The sequence below is a fragment of the Apus apus genome, chromosome 6, assembly GCF_020740795.1.
Source record: "Apus apus isolate bApuApu2 chromosome 6, bApuApu2.pri.cur, whole genome shotgun sequence".
In the NCBI taxonomy this organism is placed as follows: domain Eukaryota; kingdom Metazoa; phylum Chordata; class Aves; order Apodiformes; family Apodidae; genus Apus; species Apus apus.
The window spans coordinates 31,721,762-31,740,912 of NC_067287.1; the positions used below are offsets into that span (position 1 = coordinate 31,721,762).

At 46.3% G+C, this 19,151-nt stretch overlaps 1 protein-coding gene across 1 annotated transcript; it reads left to right on the forward strand.

Moving 5' to 3' along the window:
- Nucleotides 1–624: 624 nt before the first annotated feature.
- On the forward strand, nucleotides 625–1,497 carry TSSK6 (testis specific serine kinase 6). The gene has a single exon (XM_051624175.1). The coding sequence runs from the start codon at nucleotides 625–627 to the stop codon at nucleotides 1,495–1,497; it is 873 nt and encodes a 290-aa protein (XP_051480135.1).
- Nucleotides 1,498–19,151: the final 17,654 nt, after the last annotated feature.

Genomic DNA, 19,151 nt, shown 5'->3' on the forward strand with positions numbered 1-19,151 from the left:
AGAACAATCCCAAATTGAAGAAACGGTTTCTTCTGAAAGATGTTTTGAGAGTTCCCCAACCACACAAAGTCAGAAAGCCTACCTAGAAAAATAGGCCCCTTCACCATTGCAATAAAAAAGGCTATGTATTTACAGCCAACCAAGGTGATTTGTAGTTAGGGACAGTAGAAATTACTCCTTTGCACTCCTCTGTGCAGTTCTGATTTTAATATAATTAATACCCAGCAGAAAATGGGTTTAGGTCTCCAAATGGATTCTTCATCCCAGAAAGCCGATGTTTAAACTCTCATCACCCAAAAAGCTCCATTTTGAAAACCGAAGTGAAGAGGGGGGAAAAAAAAAGGTTAAAACTCTACAATATCCACAGCAAGAGTTCTTGCCCCACATGGGCATGCCAGGGACACCACTGACTGGAGGGGGCCCATCAGACACCCTGACCATCTGCAAAGGTGTTGCCATAGAACTAACTCTCCACCCCATCACAATGCCAGGGTGGGCCCTAGAACCCAAAGGGGCAGCTGTGGGAGAGAGTGAAGGTCAATAGCTGCCACACACCATATATTAAATTTTAAAATCCTGGAGTAAAACACCAGCTTTGATGAAGGCCTGTCAGGATCACACACCATGTCAAAAACCGATGGAGGAGAGAAGCTACTTTGTGAGCTGGGCTACAAGCTGGGTCACACCTTAGGAGAGGGCACCTTCTCTAAGGTGAAAGCAGCCACCTCCAAGAAATACAAGGGTCCCTTGGCCATCAAGGTGATGGACCGGCGACGAGCGTCCCCAGACTTCTTGTACAAGTTCCTGCCCCGGGAGCTCTCCATCGTGCGCAAGATCCGCCACCCCAACATCGTGCGCGTCTTCGAGCTCATCGAAGGCTGCGACGGGAAGGTCTGCATCGTGATGGAGGCAGCCGCCACTGACCTGCTGCAGCTGGTGCAGCACCTGGGGAAGCTGCCCTGCAGCCCCAAGGCCCGGGACATCTTTATACAGATCGTGGCGGCCTTGCGCTACCTGCACGACCGGGACCTGGTGCACCGGGACCTCAAGTGCGAGAACGTGCTGCTCACCGCTGACGGCCGCCGGGCCAAACTCAGTGACTTTGGCTTTAGCAAGGAAGCCACCAAATGTTCAGACCTGAGCACCACATTCTGCGGGTCACCTGCCTATGCCTCCCCAGAGCTGCTGATGGGCATCCCCTATGATGCCAAGAAGTCGGACATATGGAGCCTGGGGGTGATGCTCTACATGATGGTGACCGGCTACATGCCCTTTGACGACACCCACATCCGTCGCATGCCCCAGCAGCAGAAGAAAGGGGTGATATACCCACAGGGGCTGCCCCCACTGCCAGAGGCCTGTCGAGCCCTCATCGCCCAGCTGCTCCAGTTCAGCCCAGTTGCCCGGCCCACTGTGGGGCAGGTGGCCAAGCACAAGTGGCTGAGGGAGGACATCTGTGTGGGAAATCCCTCCCCAGAGATCCCGGGAGAGCAGTAATATGATCAGTGCTGCAGTGGTAAAGCATTTCTGTGGTTTATTGATCATTTTGTGCCCTGGGATGCCCGCATGTGGAGCTGATTGAACTTCAAGCATGGCAAGGCCATGTGCTCTCAGAAGGTGGTCAGATCCCTCCACAAAGGAGACACATGAGCCAGCTGCGGGCTGGGTTTCAAGACACAGTGACTCTGCTGAGCTAGCGGTAAGAGCGAAGCGTGGGACTGATGCCATCACTCTGACCACAGAGGGGACAGGTCAAGGCTCTGCCACAGAGCCAAAGTGGCCAGGGCAGTTTGGCAAGGTCCAACATGCAGCAGCTCAGTCCTTAATATTACCTGCTCCCTAGTTCATGTGACAAACACTGAAATTTCCATGCAGCTTCCCCCTTGTTGTCCCTCCACACACAGGGTGCTGCACTAGGCTGCAGCAGGAAAGCTGCTCTCATGCTCACCTTGGCTTGTCCTTGCTCATCACCAAACTGCATTTGAGCTGGTGGGAGGGGAGAAGGAGTGGTCCTTCAAATCGCCACTGCAGGGAAAATGCCACATTTTTTGCGTACCACTGTTTAGCTCTCACAGTGATATTCACAGCCCAAACTCACAGCACAATCTTTGCAGGCAACTGGACAGCATTACTGAGCCACAAATTTGGTGTGGGTTTGCAATCCACACCTTATGTTTGACTATGCCTTTCAGGCACTGATTCCTAGAGGCATCTGAAATCTCTGCCAAAAGGTCTTTGATGAGAAAGAAATGCCACTTTCATGGAGAACCTACAAGGGGAAAGATACAAAGAACTGCTTTGCTAAGCTGTCCAGCTTCAACATAGAGAATTACCCATTACTTACTCTGAGTGCCATCCCCAAAATCTACTACAGATCCCTACTGGCAAGTGCCCTTTTCAAAGGGTTAATAAAAGCTAGGGTCTGGTATTCGAAATGTGCTTTCATGAGACATTTCCAATCTCCTTCCAACAATCTCGGATCCAGCTTCCACTGAAACTGAAATCAAAAGATTTCCATCTGGCTGGCCCACCAGCCCTCATGCCACAAGAGATAACACAAGGCAGCAGTGATGGCTGCTCCTGCAGCCACAGGCTTCTTACATGAGCAAACCTAAGCACATGGTTCTGCTGGAACAGGAGGAAACATCTTTGGTAAAGCAAACATTTTGAGTCTATAAAAAGCAGCAGTTTAAGTAAAACAAGCTGTGGCAGCAGCACCAGCCCACGGCTTTGCAGCATGCCCGACACAGTGAATACTGCCTCCCCAGAATTAAGATTTTGTTCTCCTTGCAGCTGCAAGATAGAAATTCATAGCAACAGTCCAAGGCAGAGTAAGGGACAGGAAGAGTGTTCTTGGGGCCATCCATGGCTGGGAAACAGACTTGCGAGGATCAGGCCACTAAAAATCTAATTATGGGGATGGAAAAGAAGGGGAGAAGTCATAAGGATGTGGGAATTAAGGAGGCAGATTTCAATGCAGTAAGATTTTCAGCAAGGCTCAACTTTCCTTTTTCTACTCACCTTCCAACCACCCTTTCCACTTCATCCCTCTCCAAAGCCACCACTTTTCTTTGGGAGATCATACTCCAGGATATCCAGGTACCTTCTTATCTCCAGCCCCTGCTTACTTCTAAGTACCTCCCCACAACCTGGGAAGCAGCAGAAACCTGGTGCCAGACCTGGTGCTACTGTATTGTCTCTCATTTTGCTGGCTTTTCCTCTCATTAAAGATAAAAGGAATATAAAATGAGTTGTTCTAAAACCTAGACCCCGTTAATCTCCCCTCAGCACCACCTTCTCCTAAACAGTTGCATCTGTTGAGGACAGAAGCTGGGACAGATGACTAATGTTTTGCAAGGCTATACCCCCGTGAGTGGCTTGGGAAAGCAGCCGGGGTTGAAGTGGCAAGTGATTTGACGGAGCCCCAGGAGGCTTGCTGGGCTGCCCACAGCCCTGCCTCCTCCACCCAGCTGGCAACCTCCCAGATGGTGAACACAGACTATTACAAATCTAATTATGCAGATTAAAAATAAAAATGACAATTGAAGACTCTGGACCAATTCTTATCTAATTTACACCAGAGGGAAAACAGTTCTGAAGGCCAGCAGGCCCAGCAGCATGGTGCAGGCGGGGCAGGAGGGCTGGGGCACGCCCCGCGAGCACTGCTCTGTGCTGGAGGGGCTCCTGAGGGCTCCTGAGTGCTGAGCCTGTCCTTTCCCTGAGCTTATTTCCTCCTCAGGAGAGCAGAAAGGATCTTACCCTTCCTGGGAGGCACACTATTGCTGGAAGACCTTTCCCTGACTTCTGGCAGATGAGTCCTGCTATCCTGGCTGTGAATCACCGTGCCCTGAATTCATGGGAGAGCCCTTGAACCCTGAATGAGCACCCGTGGGAGGCATAAACAGCCATGCTATGTTATCAATATCCTGACCAGTCCCACTGGAGTTGTTCTGCAGTGTGACTCTGTCCTCCTCAGGCTGTTTGGAATGTACTGGTGCAGTAAAAGCTGGAAATGAAGGGTCCTGTCCAATGTGAGCACAAGTAAAATAACTTGCTATGGGGAGAGCTGATCAGCATGCAAGATACACAATTAACACACTTTATTTAATCCTTCTTCAAGGACAAGGGGGTGTTCAGAAACCGCATAAGGCAATCCTGCAATATGTTACCATCTTGCTCCTTTTGACTCATGACATGGTCTGAACATTACCCCATCTATAGCACTGGGGCCTGCTGCCCTGTGTCACCCAAAGGGCTTATACTGTCCTTCAGTGTGTTTGACTCCTGTCTTGAAATCAATTAGAGGGGCTCTCAAAGTGATACCCAGCAGAACAGTGTGTTTAGTATTTTCTTAAGATATTTTCTAAGCATCTTGAAGCAATTTTTCCCTCATTTAACCTAAGAAGAGCCTTAGAAATTTCAAAGATGTCTTCCAGACTTCTAGTACAGCTTTCCTCCCAGTGTTCCTTTGTTCAAACTCTGCATCACCTTGCCCGAGTCTTTATTATAAAGACCTACAGTTTTATTTCAGGCAAATGAAAGGAGGGGAGATAATTCACTGCACATTGACATTAAAGCTCCCTTTTCAGCTCAGCAGAATTTGCTTTCAAGACTTTAGGTCAGAGCTAATGTGTCTGATAAGCTTCAGGACTCAGCTGTTTAAAAACCTACGCGCTACAAAACTCTGGAGAGAAGTATATTCATGAACTGTGGGAAAAGGCTGCTGGGTAATCCAACACCTCGTGTGCTCCAGCATTAGCCCCAGAGCTGGCTCTCCTGGGGCCTGTGGTCCTGCCTGCAGCTGATGACCTGCCTCAGCTCCCCTCAGCCCGGCCAGCACAGGCAAGAGACATTCCCCAGTGACCCTGCCTCATCAGGAAGGAAAAGCTTCCAACGGGCAGTTCAGCAAATAAATAACACCTCTCTCAGCTTGCATACATTACCCTTTCCATAATTGCAGTCTTCAGTGCTAGCAGCCATTTAGCCAGCTCCCTAGAGTCCTCCTTCCTCTATCCAAACCCTGCACTGTACCAGGCTATGGACCTCCCTGCTGCTGTGTGCCTCTTCAAGCTAAGACCTCCTCTTTTCATAGTCCATTGCTCTGTGGGTCTCTACACTTACCCACTAACCACGTTTCTGCAGGAAATGTTTTCATTTCCACAGCACCCAGCAAGCATTAATCCTCGCACCAGCACCAAGTGGTAAATATTATTTCTCCTGGTATTACAGTGAGCAGACTAAGTGACTTAATTCAAGCCTAGAGGATTTCATTTTACATTTCATTTTAAAACTTCCCTGGCCTCCACTCTTCTGGTCAGATCATGACTCTTGAAACAGTAATAAATTCAACAAGATTTGATGGCCTAGAAAAACATTTGAACTCCCTCTCCCAAAACTGCTTCCAAATCAAAATCTAATTTTATCTCATAAATGAACGAAAGGGAATATACTACAAAAGCAGATGACTAGAGCTTCTCTTCCATGTTCTGAATAAGGGTTCCAGATTTCTCAGTGCACTTAAAACCCCTTTTCAGCTGTGGTGGAGGCACCCACACTATAGGATGTAATGGGAGCCCAGGATGCTGCTCTAAGATGTAGTGAGCATGGCTGGTAGGTGTTTCTCTTTGAAGTTAAAGACCTGCACACGGGTGGGTGAGATGCTGTTCTCCTTCCTTCTCACATTATCACCAGCCACAGCAGCAACCAATAGATTCCTTGAAAGACAGACATGGTGTAATCTCTTTCTCTCAGCTGACAGATGTTCCTTATATTCAGGTAGCACCTAAATGTCACAGGAGACCCAATGGGAGAAGTCCTGTGTAACAGATGATGTAGTTGATCATTCCTGCCTCAGAACATCTCACCTCTTAAATGAGAAGTACCTTGGCCACAGGAGAGGACTTTCTCCTGGACCACGCAACCTGTAGGTGGCCTCACAAGGAACAGACAGTAGGACACCACAGTGATCTGTTTGGCTCAGGTATTACCTAGCATCAGAGAAGCCTTTCCGGGCAGCAGGGCTCACAGTGTGCTTTACAATACAAGTGATTTCCTGCTAACAAATAGGGAACTAATTAAATGTCTCTTAACAAATCAATTCAACACCAATAATAAGTCAAGGTCACTAGCAGCAGAGTCAGCATGGTGGCTGACAGGCTCCCAGGTCACCTTACACCCTTATAGGAGTGTATTTACAAAGGGGCTGGATCCCACCAGACGCTGAATGCTCTCAAGTCCCAGTAAATGGTTTTAAAGTAAATAGCAGCTGAGGGAACTGAGTAACACAAGGCAGCCTTTAAGAAATCTCTAACCACTCCTCCTCGACATAGTCACATTGCTCACTCTTCATTTACCACAATCCTGCCAGAAGAGTAACTGGCAACATTGGTTTTTTTCATAATGCTCTGCACAGCACCCTGATATCAGCATGTTCTCCAGAGAGGGACAAACACACCATTTCCATTAAAACCTTCACCAAAAATACAGCTTGACCACTTATTGACTGACTTAGCTTTAAATTTACCTCAGACTTTAGCATCCCTCACCTGGACGCTGGTACAATGTTGGAGTTCCACCACAAGTACAAGGTAGGGCTTGGTGGTTGGAGGCAAAAGGGAGTTTGCAAAAAGGAGAGGCAAGATGGGTTCAGCCCGATGGCTGCTGCATCCTCCTAGCAGAGTACAGTGAACAAACAACTTCCCCCAGGGGACACCAGTGAACCAGGCAACATTCTCATTACTTAAAGCAAAAAAACAGAATACGCCTTGTCTCAAATAGAGTGATAATGCATGGCTACTTATTTGCATGTTCGTTAGCTTGTTAGCAGGATACCTGCTATGGAACACCTAAAACACAGTCATGCACATATGCACCCAGTCATTTATTACAACAATAGCTGCTTTTCTCGCTATTCGACGTATTTTTCCCCACCCAGAAAATGGTTCAAACTGTGCCATCCAGGGCACAGCCATAACTGATGCATAAATTTCAGGGAAAGCAATTTTGCCTTCTATGCATTGCACAGCCAATTATCTTTTCTGATACTGAGAGCTGTGTTTATTTACTAGTGACGGATCCAGGGAATTGGTGGAGGAAGGACCCATGGGAGGGCAGAACCTACAAGAAGCCTTCAAATAAATACACAGGCATACTCCTATAAATAGGGGGAGAAATTATCAAAAGCATGTCCTCATAAACAACAGGTCCTCAAGCCACTGTGACAGAGCAGAAGGGAACTACTACAGGAAACAGCCACCATGCAAGAGTGAGAGCAAGTAAGAGTCATTACTCAGGTCAGAAAAGCATCCAGGACATTCCCTTGAAGGAAATTCATGGTGGTGACTGTCAGCGTTCTCATACCAACCACATATTTAATTTCATCTACATGGCAAAAAAAAGGAACTTCACTTCTCTCTTTTGTTAGACTCTATTTCAGGCGGTGCCTGGCAGGAAGGTGTTCATGGAGACAACTGTGCAGTGGGTTTGGGACGGAGCAGATTCTATCTATCACAAATGCTATTCTCAAGAAATCACGTGGAACCTAAACTTCAGACCAGCAGCTCAGCACAAACTTCATTACAAAACCAGAGCCTTTCCACATTTCATCTGTAACACTTCTAAAACATTTGTGCTCCTCGTTGCTCCCTGCTCCATTTCTGTGGTTTCACTCGACCTCTACATTTACTGTGTGCCATAGATTTTTACACAGGCAAGGAACAGCTGCACCTCAAATGCTTCATTAGCCAAACTCTTCAGCCAAGTGGCTATCAGGGAGGACACAAAAATGGGCACCAGCTGATGATCTGCAAGACATTTTGGTAAGTGAGTTGGTGGGTGCGTGGCATTTCCCCTCAGGCAAAAAGCATTGGAGGAGACTCTGGCGTGTCCGACTGGGACTTGACCTAAGTGCATCTGTTACAATGCTGGCTACCTCAATTATTAACTCCACTGACAGTTTAAATATTGCTCATCTCCAGGATGGCCACATAAAACAAGACACTACATTGAATCATCGTTGGAATCACCCACAAAGAGATCATCATTGCTTAAGGAGAGCTCACACTCCAAGATCTTCCCCTAAATTTTAAATACATACACATGGCTGCAGGGCTGCAATGCATGCCAGAATGGGATAGAATCTATAGCTAATTCCAGTAACAGGGAAATACATAAAATAGCACACAGAAGGGTAGTTTTTGTGACAAAGACATTTATTCCAGTAGTAGGCAGACTCTGGTCACTTGTACATATACAGTGTCTGTCTGGAAAGCGCTGTTTCTGCCTAGCAAAGAACACAGGATCTCACTCGGGGCACACCAAACATTTCTGTAGTTTCCACAGCTTTTATCTGCCTTGCCACCACATTTGCACTCCATTATTGCAGCCATAAGCAAACTGTAGGAAACCTTCTCAACACTGAATAACCAACTTCAACTCATGAAACTACTAAGTTCTCAAGTGAGACCTGACCTCAACAAGCAGGCTGAAGGAATGTGGGAGACAGTTCTTCACATCGATGGTTAGTGGTCAGTTCACAGAGTCGTCATGATGCAAAGGACCTCTAAGATCACCGAGTCCAATCATCAACCAAAAAAAGACCAAAACCAAACCTTGGCCACTAACGCATGTCCTGAAGTGCCAAATCTACACGGCTTTTTAACATCTGCAGGAATGGTGACGCAACCACCTCCCTGGGCGAACTATTCCAGTGCCTGACCACTCTTTCAGTCTAGAAATTCTTCCTAATATCCAATCTAAACCTCCCCTGCCACAACTTCAGTTCAGCAGCTACTGGGGCTGGGCAGGCTGGAAATGTTGCTCAGAGCTGGTAGGAGGATGAAGGGTCATAAGATAAAAGCCCAGGACCCATGGAAGGTTGAAGAACACACACAAAAAACGAGCACGTTGTGTCCAAAGAAAGTTCAACAATTTTCCCAGCTCACTGGATTGTGGGAACTTCGCTTTTCCAGGGAATAGCTATGCTATTTTTATCATTTTTATTATACAATTTGTCACAAGCTGTCTCAGGAGACTATCAACAATCAGTTTCAAGCAGCATCTGACCACAAACACTTCTCCACATGTGATTCAGAACATCTGGAGTGAAGAAGCCAGCTTTCAAAGCATGCCAGCACTGCGCTGCCTCCTCACGTTCCCTCCTCTTCCTTCCATTCCACATCCATTGTCAGACTGGGTGTAGAAAGAGGGCTGGAGAAGACAAGCTCCAAGGACCCAACAACGCAGTCCTGCTGTAGGCACTAGCCCTGTATTTGGTGCATGGATTTCTCTGGCAACCCAGGGAAACATTCTCACCAGAACCAGCTGGCAGGTACATTCACAAAGCAGTTCTTCAGCAAGCCTGAGGAGGGAACGGGAAGACTGGAAAAAGGAATCCAGGCAAACAGCAGAGGAAATGACATTATGATCCCATCTGGAAGCTCTGTAAAGATCTGCTTGGTGTCTGTACAGAAACCTGCATGCGAACAGGGAGTTTCTGGCCCCTGTGGAGTGGATCAGAATTTTACCGTCAGCCAGAGGGGGGTGAAGATTTTGCAAAGTCATTAGTTTTGCTTTAATTTTTAATTCTCCAACTAATCCACACACACGCAGTAGTCTGGATTTGCATGTCCTCCTGCCTTGCATGCCTGGCTTCCCCAGGTGGCCTCCAAAAGTTGTGCTCATTAGGAAACCCACTGTGGTGCTACCAGCGCTTCCCAGCCAAATCCCACCAAAATCCAAGTTTGTTAAAAAAAAAAAAAAAAGTCAGCACCAGCGGAGAGACTTGAACTGTGCTTTGTAAAGTGCTGGTGATACTGTATATACTTCTTGCTCTCCTTTAAGTTCTTCAAAGAACAGCTGGAAAAATTCAGGGACATTTGTCTGTCTGGGGTTTTGACATACAGTGTCTTTTAAGAGAGCTCATAGACTGGTTTGGGTTGGAAGGGACCTTCAAGCTCATCTCATTTCAACCCCCCTGCATGGGCAGGGACACTTCCCACTAGACCAGGTTGCTCAAAGCCCCATTCAACCTGGCCTTGAACACTTCCAGGATGGGGCTTCCACAACTCCTCTGTGCAACCTGTGCTAGCGTCTCACCACCTTTGCAGTGAAGTGTTTCTTCCTAGCATCCAAGCAGAAAGCACAACTGCTGTCCCAGCACCTGATTTCACATCCCACCTGAGTGGGATTCACGGCTCCCCCCTGCATCCTCTCCCCTTGCCCAGGGACCTGCATCCCCCCCAAGAACCCCTGTTATGGGACCACTTCTCAGCCCCTGGGGCACATGACCCTGCAGGGCCAGGGCAGCTCAGCCAGGCAGGAGACAAAGGGCCGGTGGCAGGAAACACATTGGTTTGGCTCAAGCTGAAAAATGAAACCACAGCCTCAGTTTTAGTTTTCTAGCCATTTTTAGGAAAGAAATAGCTACAGCTATAGGCCTCCTTCATAGCTGCTAGGATCCATTTTGTTTCTTTTTTTCCACTACCGGAAATTTTTTTCAACTCTATTAGTCATCAGTTGACTATTAAAAAATAAAAATTAGGAAATCTGTCCCTCTGTGTAAGTTTACATTTTTTCATGAGGAAAAAGGCATGTCCTTCATGCCACAGCCACCTTTATGTCACATTGCAAGAGCAAGAATCTAAAAAAAGAAGAAAAACAACTGAATTAAGGCTTCCACAAGAGACCAGGCACTATCTCCAAGGAACAAAAGCAGCCAAATGCCTTAGATAATAAGGAACTGCATCCAGTGGATGTGCCAGGCCCGAACTGTTCACACACCATGCACATTTGCATTTCTGTGAAGTAGGAACATTCACACACCCTGGTTGGGGATGCTGAGATCTTTCCATGTGCCAGGTCAGATGATTCTGTAGTGCCTTCCCCCCATGTCCTAGCAAACTCATTTCCCACCAATTAACATTGTCATTGTTACTGAACAGAGCCACTACAAAGCCCCAAAGCTTTGTAGTGCTGAGCCTCACATGCTACCCATGAAGCACAAGTACGATGTCTGCCATTTTGACCAATACTCCAGTTTTTGAGCCTAGGTCTTCAAGACTGAAGAGTCAAAGGAGCTAAACCCTGAGGCAGGTAGCTGGGGTTCAGTCACTAACAAGCTCCTGGCGCCTTGCAGCTCAAGTACCTGTCCCAAGGTACCTCTTCCCCACTCCCTGCTTTTGATTTGGTCTGCCATCAGAAAAGATGTCCTGCTTCCCCTTACATCCCACCAGCCCCTATGATGAAGCCTTGCAGAGACTGGCAGAGAGGTCTCAGGCAAAAGGGACTGTAGGAGATGCTGGGGTTATGTGACAGAAAGGAACATTTGCCAACACAACACCGAGTGCAAGGTGAAAGCCACACCAAGGGAATCCTCTAAATAGCACCACAGACAGAGACTACCAGAGTGGAAATCATCTCTCCAGTGCAGAAACTCAAAATCAGATCAGATCTCCATCAGGCTTTGCTCCACCCTGGCTGAAGGAAGATGTGAGCCCCCACCCATGGCATCCCAGGGTCTGGCAGCTGGAGACCTGAAAATGTGAAACTTGAAGCACAAGGAGGGATCTGGCTCACAGTACTCCCTCCCTTTCTTTTCCAGGTTCTTTTTTCTTCTGGTTATTTCTTCACCCAAAGAAATTCTACCTCCACCCCAAAAGATGGGAGAAAACCTTCCAGGTGGGATCAAAACCCACAACCGAGGACCATGCAGTGCTTGGGAGCCAAGCACATGCAGGGCCTTCACCTGATGTCAATACAGTAACACTTTCTAAATAAAGCCTGCAAATAAAGGATGGCCAGGGAAAGCATCTTTGGGCCAGTAATGGTCTGACCGTGAGCTGGAAACAATCACACCCTTATGTTGCAATGAGTTTGCTGTTGGTTTAAAATAAATGCCTTATCAGAAACAGCTGCAATTTTTTGTTCTTGATTTTATTGCATTATCCCCAGAACAGCTTATGAACCTGCCATCACAAGGCCACAATCACCACACAGAAATAAGAAGTTTGGGATGCAATCAGTATTTAGGATCCTCCACTGTAAGCTCATGCACAATTTTTGCCCTTTAGTATTAAAATTTAAATGTTAATCAACAGCTTATGGCGATTTTGATCAGACAGCAAGGCTTTGAACACCTCTGGTTGGAGTCTTCATGGTTAAACTTAAGCCAAGGTTTCTTTTCCACAGCCATAGCAGCATAAGGGCAAACAAAAGCACAGGTAAGCATATTCACAGCTACTTAATACTCCTTTGTATCTGAATCTAAATGAGTCCACTCCTTTTGGCACCACAGTTGGAAACTCCCTATTTCATATTCTGATGGATTCCTTTTTTTCAAGGTACAAGAAGCACCTACAGACACCCTGAAGGCCAGCAGGGATTTCATGACAACATCTCTTCAAGTGGATGTATCTTCTAAGAGGAAGAGAGTGGGTACATAGCAACAGCAGTTTTTTGTGTCCCAGGCTTCAGTTTTGCTTTTTATCAGAGTTTTGGGAAATAGTGGTGTCCTGGTTTGGGCCCAACACGACAACAAAGGATCAGCCCCGGGGCCGCTCGCTCAACTCACACACACACACACTCTGGGATGTGGACAAAGCTCCTGGGTCAAGACAAAGGACAAGGAAGGTTCTTCACCGATTAAGGTCCCGGGCAAAACAGACTCAACTTGGGGAAAAACAGTTATTGAATTTCACACTGATCAAACACACACAGGACACAGACAACACACAGAGCAGGGCTTGCATATGTTACCCACCCTCCCTTCTTCCCGGGCCCAAATCACTTTGTTCCCGGTTTCTCTCCCTCCTTCCCCCCAGCGGCACAGGGGGATGGGGTTTAGAGTCACTTCACAGGCTGGTGGTTCCTGCTGCTCCTTCCTCCTCAGTAAGGATTCCTTACAGTCCTTCCCTGCTTCCCCACGGGGTCCCTCCCACGGCAGAGTCCTCCACCAGCCTCTCCTCCGCGAGCCCTTCCCGCCAGGCCCGGAGCTGCTCCAGCCCGGGCTTCCCACAGTCACGGCTGCTTCGGGAACAAACTCCGCTCGCGCCGGGCTCTGCCACAGCTGCGCAGCCAGAGCCCGCTGGCAGCAAATCCTCTGGCCACAACACGCAAGCCCAGTGGCCAAGTTCACCCCTCCTGGCGCCTTCGGGGAATGTTCCAGCACCTTCCTCCGCGAGCGCAGGGCACAGCTGCCATCTCGCCGTGGGCCGCAGGGAAACGGCTGCTTGGGCACCTTCTTCTCCTTCTCCCTCACCCACCACCTGCCCCGCTCTGCTTCCCCAGCACCGCTCGTCTCCTCCAAGTCCTTCGCTCCCCAGCTCTTACCTCAGTCCTTTCGTATGTTAATCCCTGAGGCGCAGCTATTGTCCCTCTGATGGCTCCTTGGCGGGTTTTGGGGCAGGGGAGCTTCTCAGCTTCTTACCAGAGCCACCCGGGGCCTGTCGCCCGCTACCACAAAAACCCGCCAGAACAAACCAGAACATTCCACCTCTCGCCTCTGCGAATCAGGTACGAAGGAATCATTAGCAAAATCTACGTTGGGCACAAGTTTTTACGAGCTTCGCTCACACCGCAAAAAACAACCTGACATCAAAATAAAGATGGCAGCACGATACCACACAGAAAGGGAGAATTTCCGCACAGAAAGGGAGAAGAATTTCCACACAGAATGGGAGGATTTCCGCACAGTCCACGCCTCGTCCATTTACCACAGTATTAACAACACAAATTCCCCATAATCGTACTTTAGTCCATGTTTTGCCCGTTACCTCTCCTTACTTATATCCTAGCCTCTGTCCCATCTGGGTGGCCAATAATCTCGTGGCTCCTTGTCCCTCTCCCGCCTGGCTCCCCGTTCATCTCCTGGTTTGGGCCCAACAGGACAAAGGATCAGCCGGGGCCGCTCCCTCAGCTCACACACACACACACACGCTCTGGGATCAGGAGGACAAAGCCCCTGGGTCGAGACAAAGGACAAGGAAGGTTCTTCACTGATTAAGACCCCGGGCAAAACAGACTCAACCTGGGGAAAAACAGTTATTGAATTTCACACTAATCAGACGTACACAGGACAGGGATGTTACCCCCACCCCTCCCTTCTTCCCGGGCCCAATTACCTTGTTCCTCGTTCCTCTCCTCGGCACAGGGGTTTAGAGTCACTTCACAGGCTGGTGGTTCCTGCCGCTCCTTCCTCCTCAGGAAGAAGGCTTCCTCACAGTGCTTCCCTGCCTCCCCACGGCAGAGTCCTCCACCAGCCTCTCCTCCGCGAGCCCTTCCCGCCAGGCCCGGAGCTGCTCCAGCCCGGGCTTCCCACAGTCACGGCTGCCTCGGGAACAAACTCCGCTCGCGCCGGGCTCTGCCACAGCTGCGCAGCCAGAGCCCGCTGGCAGCAAATCCTCTGGCCACAACACGCAAGCCCAGTGGCCAAGTTCACCCCTCCTGGCGCCTTCGGGGAATGTTCCAGCACCTTCCTCCGCGAGCGCAGGGCACAGCTGCCATCTCGCCGTGGGCCGCAGGGAAACGGCTGCTTGGGCACCTTCTTCTCCTTCTCCCTCACCCACCACCTGCCCCGCTCTGCTTCCCCAGCACCGCTCGTCTCCTCCAAGTCCTTCGCTCCCCAGCTCTCACCTCAGTCCTTTCGTATGTTAATCCCTGAGGCGCAGCTATTGTCCCTCTGATGGCTCCTTGGCTGGTTTTGGGGCAGGGGAGCTTCTCAGCCTCTTACCGGAGCCACCCCTGGGCCCTGTCCCCTGCTACCAAAAACCCCACCAAACCAAACCAGAACAACTGGTGATACCGGCCCAGCTAGCAAGTTAACTCAAAAGGGAACAAAGCATCCTTCATTAAAAACAGCTCTTGGTTGGAAGGGAAATACAGCATTTCCTGTATGTCCAGCTAAAACTGAGGTGTCAAAATGCAGTGGTAGATAACAGAAGGAAATAACCTAAAAGAATATATTGCTGCTTCACATCAGAGGGAGGAGGGAATGGGAGAGGAGGAAATCAGAACGTGATGAGAGCCAGAGTGGGAAGCAGCACCCAGCATCTCTGAGACCACCCAGCATCGAGATACTGGTGGGGAATGGATTTGTAACATCCAGAAGGGATGTTGCCAGGCCAGCAAATATCACCGTTTATTTGGGCAAAAAGCATCTTCTCCCATTTTCTGAATGCATAAAAGGCATTCAATGTTTCAGAGGGTGAAGGTGAGGCTGGGTAGTAAAGTTCTGGGGGTTTGGTTAGGACTCCTCCAGAAGCACTCCCTGCAGATCCCCTGCACTTTTGCATGTCCTCAGGGAAGAAGATTCCCTGCTTAGAGGAATACCTGAGATTTATCTTTTCTCTAATAACTAAAGACTACAAACAGAATAATGTTATACAGCAACAACACTTACCTTGGGTTAAGTGCAGGGAACAGCCTTGGAAAACAAATCTCTCTTGGAAGAGAGATTCAGATTCTTCAGATTTTTTTTTCATTCATGTATAACGCCTTTTGTGCTTCATCCTTCAGATTTTATCTAGTCAGTTCACAATCAGATGCCAAGGTCTTAAAAGTTTAGGATGAAGGAGAGAGAGAATCCATTTCTAAAAATACTTTAGGACTCAATTTCGACAATTTATCATAATCAAAGTTAATTGCAATGGCCTCAAATGGTCCTCTCATTTTAAGTTAAAACCTGAATACCCAACTTATCCATGTGCTCTAGGGAACAAGAACAGAACTGGTTCTAGCTGATAACTAAATTGATATTCTTCTCACAGCCACAATCCTTGACTGCAGACAAATACAGCCAGACATGGCACAGTGATGTGTTGCTTTAAAACAAATTCATAGAAGCACTTTTTCCCTTTTTGCATTCCAGCTAATTTTTTAGGACTGGCCAATGTAAACCTGCCCCAGCCTATATAAATACATTTTTACAAGAATTATTAACAGCAACTGTGCACATGCACCACAATCCTCCATCCTCTATCTGCTCCAAAAATGCAGGACTGAGGGGTGCAGCACTGCTGTCAGTGTCATCCTGCAGGAAAGGGCTTTTTCAGAGCAGTATTTATCTAATGTGTGCTTAAAGCAGCGACCACTCATATGTATGAAACTTCAGCAGAAGCAAGTACTGCTCTGCCAACAAACTCTGGCAATGAAGATTGTTTTTCCATCCACTCAACCTCCCTTTACCTGCATCTCTAGGAGGAAACACTCCAGTTAGACGCAAAATGGAAAGTGTCACTGTAACCAGGGCTGACGTGCTGTTCTCTTTGAGGAGGGTGCCACGGCCTGAACTAAGTCTCCTGAAACCACTTAACAGGTCACACAATTTCAGACAGACAAGTTTGCAGTGCAGATACTGTGCTGGAATGGCTACAAGACTGCTCAACCTGCCAACAACCTTCAGTTAACATTTAACTGGAAGGTCATGGGACAGTGACACAACATGTGATTATTTTAAACTACATTATTAAAAGCAGTACCTAGAGAATTTTAATCACTTAGAGGGGTTTTACAGACATTGGTAAAGAATTGTCCCTCCCACTCACCATCAAATGTCTGTATAAGCTACAAAATACTCCAGTAAGCATGGAAACTAGAGAGGAGGAAAGCCAGAACTCATCTGTTAGCGATGCTAGAGATTGCTTACAATTCACACTTGTCTGCATTGCTTTAAATTGGCAGCATCTCCAGAAAACACTTGCAGTTGTCTGTGAAACGTGTTTGTTGGGAAGGTCTAATGTCCCTAGAAGTGTAGATGTGCACATCTCTCTCCTGCCCATGGTTGTCACACCTACAGTAGCTACAGCCATTTCCAACAGAATATGGAAATTGTTTGTGTGCAACATAAGGATCTAAAAGCTTAAGAATTAACCATGCAAGCTATGCTGATTGGGGAAAATAATCTCATTTCATATTAAAACATTGAATTAATTCTTCAGCTTTTTCCCAATACTCTTTAGAAAAATGTTCCCGTTTTGGCAATTAAAACAAACCTGGATTAAAATCAAAGCTGCTTTTTCTGACTTTCCATTTTAATTTCTTCCATAATTTGTATGATGAACAGGAAAATACTTATATCAGGATAAAATTGTTAAGGAATAAAAGAAAGGAAAATATCACCCAACAAAACACTTGGAATGTGATAGGTTTGGGGTGCAAAGCCTTTTTCTGAAAAATAAGTTAATTTGCCTATTAATGTTGTTCTGAGGGAATCCACACAAATCCTAACAACTGGAAATCTGACTTTGCAGACTTCTTAGTGAAAATAATGTCCAGGAAAGGAGTTCCACTGAAGAGATGCACTGAAAAAGTATGCTGCCTCTTAAGAAATCAAGTACAAAATAAAAATCTTGTCTCTCCAATGCTGTGTGTATTTATCTTAAAAACCAGTCACCTGCACTCATTAGAATTAATGGGAGTAAGGAAGATACAGATAGAGAGAAAGTATAGGTCTAGGAACAGAATTTTATTTCATTCTGGAAAGTATCATGCAACAAATCTCTTTTTTTTTTTCTTTTTTTTTTAAATGATCCTTGTCCAGCTTTCAGATGACAAATTGAAATGTACCAGTAAAAGTATGTGTAAGGTTAGCACCATGGGAAGAATAGTCTCTTTACAACTTCATTTGATAGAATATTTGTTATAAAAGGAAACAGAGGAGGAGAAAAAATGACCTAGCTGACCTTACATTTTAATTTTCAACATTCTAGATACTTAAAAGTTTACATCATGATCCCATGCCTCATCTAGTCTCAAAATAATTAACGTTCAGCAAAACTAGCTCTGTACATTAGTGTCAAATAGTAACTATCATAAAGTACCAGCTAATATGCCAGGTAAAAACTGTAAAGATTCAGAAAAATAAATGAAACAACAGAAATCAAAGTGAGGAATTTTGCCCCTCTTCCAGTCTTACACTAGTGAAGCTATTGTGACTTGCTGCAAAGATCAAAAAAATAACAGAGATGTGTACTGGGCCTGCCTGGGATGGGTCAAATACCCCACTATTCTGTAATACCCAAATTTAATGGGCCAAACAACCAGATTACCTTAAACTAAACTCTCCCGTTTCCTACCTGCAAGCAACAACAGGGTTACATCAGACTTCAAATGTTTATTTACCTTACTTTTAAATTAATTTTAAAAATTTACCCCTTATGGTTTTTACTGTAAGATTTTCAAGGTACTGAACAGATTGACAAACCATCCATCTTTACCAAGCAGCAATTCTACTACAGGATTTAGCAGTTTTAAATGCTATATTATTATGTGCTGTCTTCTTAAGGCAATGGACTAATTAATTCAAAGCATTATAAATGATACTATGATTTCTTTTGTAACTAACTCTAATTACAAAACATGTAAAAAGATTTAAATTTTACTAAACTATTAACCTGACTCAATTATTAAAAGAAGGGTTCAAACTAAGATCCTAAGGAAGAGGCAATTTTTGGTCATAGTTTGGAAAATCTTTTGATGTATTATACTCCCACCTTTCAGGGCCATGTGCATGGACTTTTTAACAGCCACATTAAGCAACCAGTTAAAACAACTGTTTCGCATCTAGAGCACTAACAAAACCATTTACATTTTAATCCCAAAGCAAAATGTGGCATAACCCAAAGCAGCTGCTTTTTTCAGACCAATAACCATTAGCACTAGAACATCTGCTGCAGTAACCCCCGTTTTAAAGCAGAGGGCCAATGTTAAGGTTGAACTACCCAGAGGAGCCTTCACAGCCAGGAGTGCTACATAACTTCACCACCACCGGGAGAGTAACGAGACTCTGAACTTTTCTTTGTCTTTCCTTTATTTAAGCTTGGACTTCCAGCACTGCACATCAGATACCCAGGGTCTTAATCTCTCCTATATCAGACCACAAAAATACAATGCTTTCTTAACTGTCCTTGCATCAACAAATCAAAGAGGCACATCCAACAAACCCTTCACTTGATTAGTTACTTCTATCTAGAAATGCATCTCTCCTCTTCAGGGTTTCCACTAATGCTTCTGGCTTATGAAAGATTAAGTGCAATCAGTTACACTGAAAGTTTATAATGCAGCTCTTGATTGTGCACGCATTTACATCAGGCACACAAGTTATATAAAATAGTTTGGAGTACAAAAATATGGTTATAACATAGGAGTACCAAACAGCA

Excerpts from the sequence above, each read along its gene's own strand:
- TSSK6 (XM_051624175.1), top strand. The coding sequence starts at position 625 with ATGTCAAAAACCGATGGAGGAGAGAAGCTACTTTGTGAGCTGGGCTAC.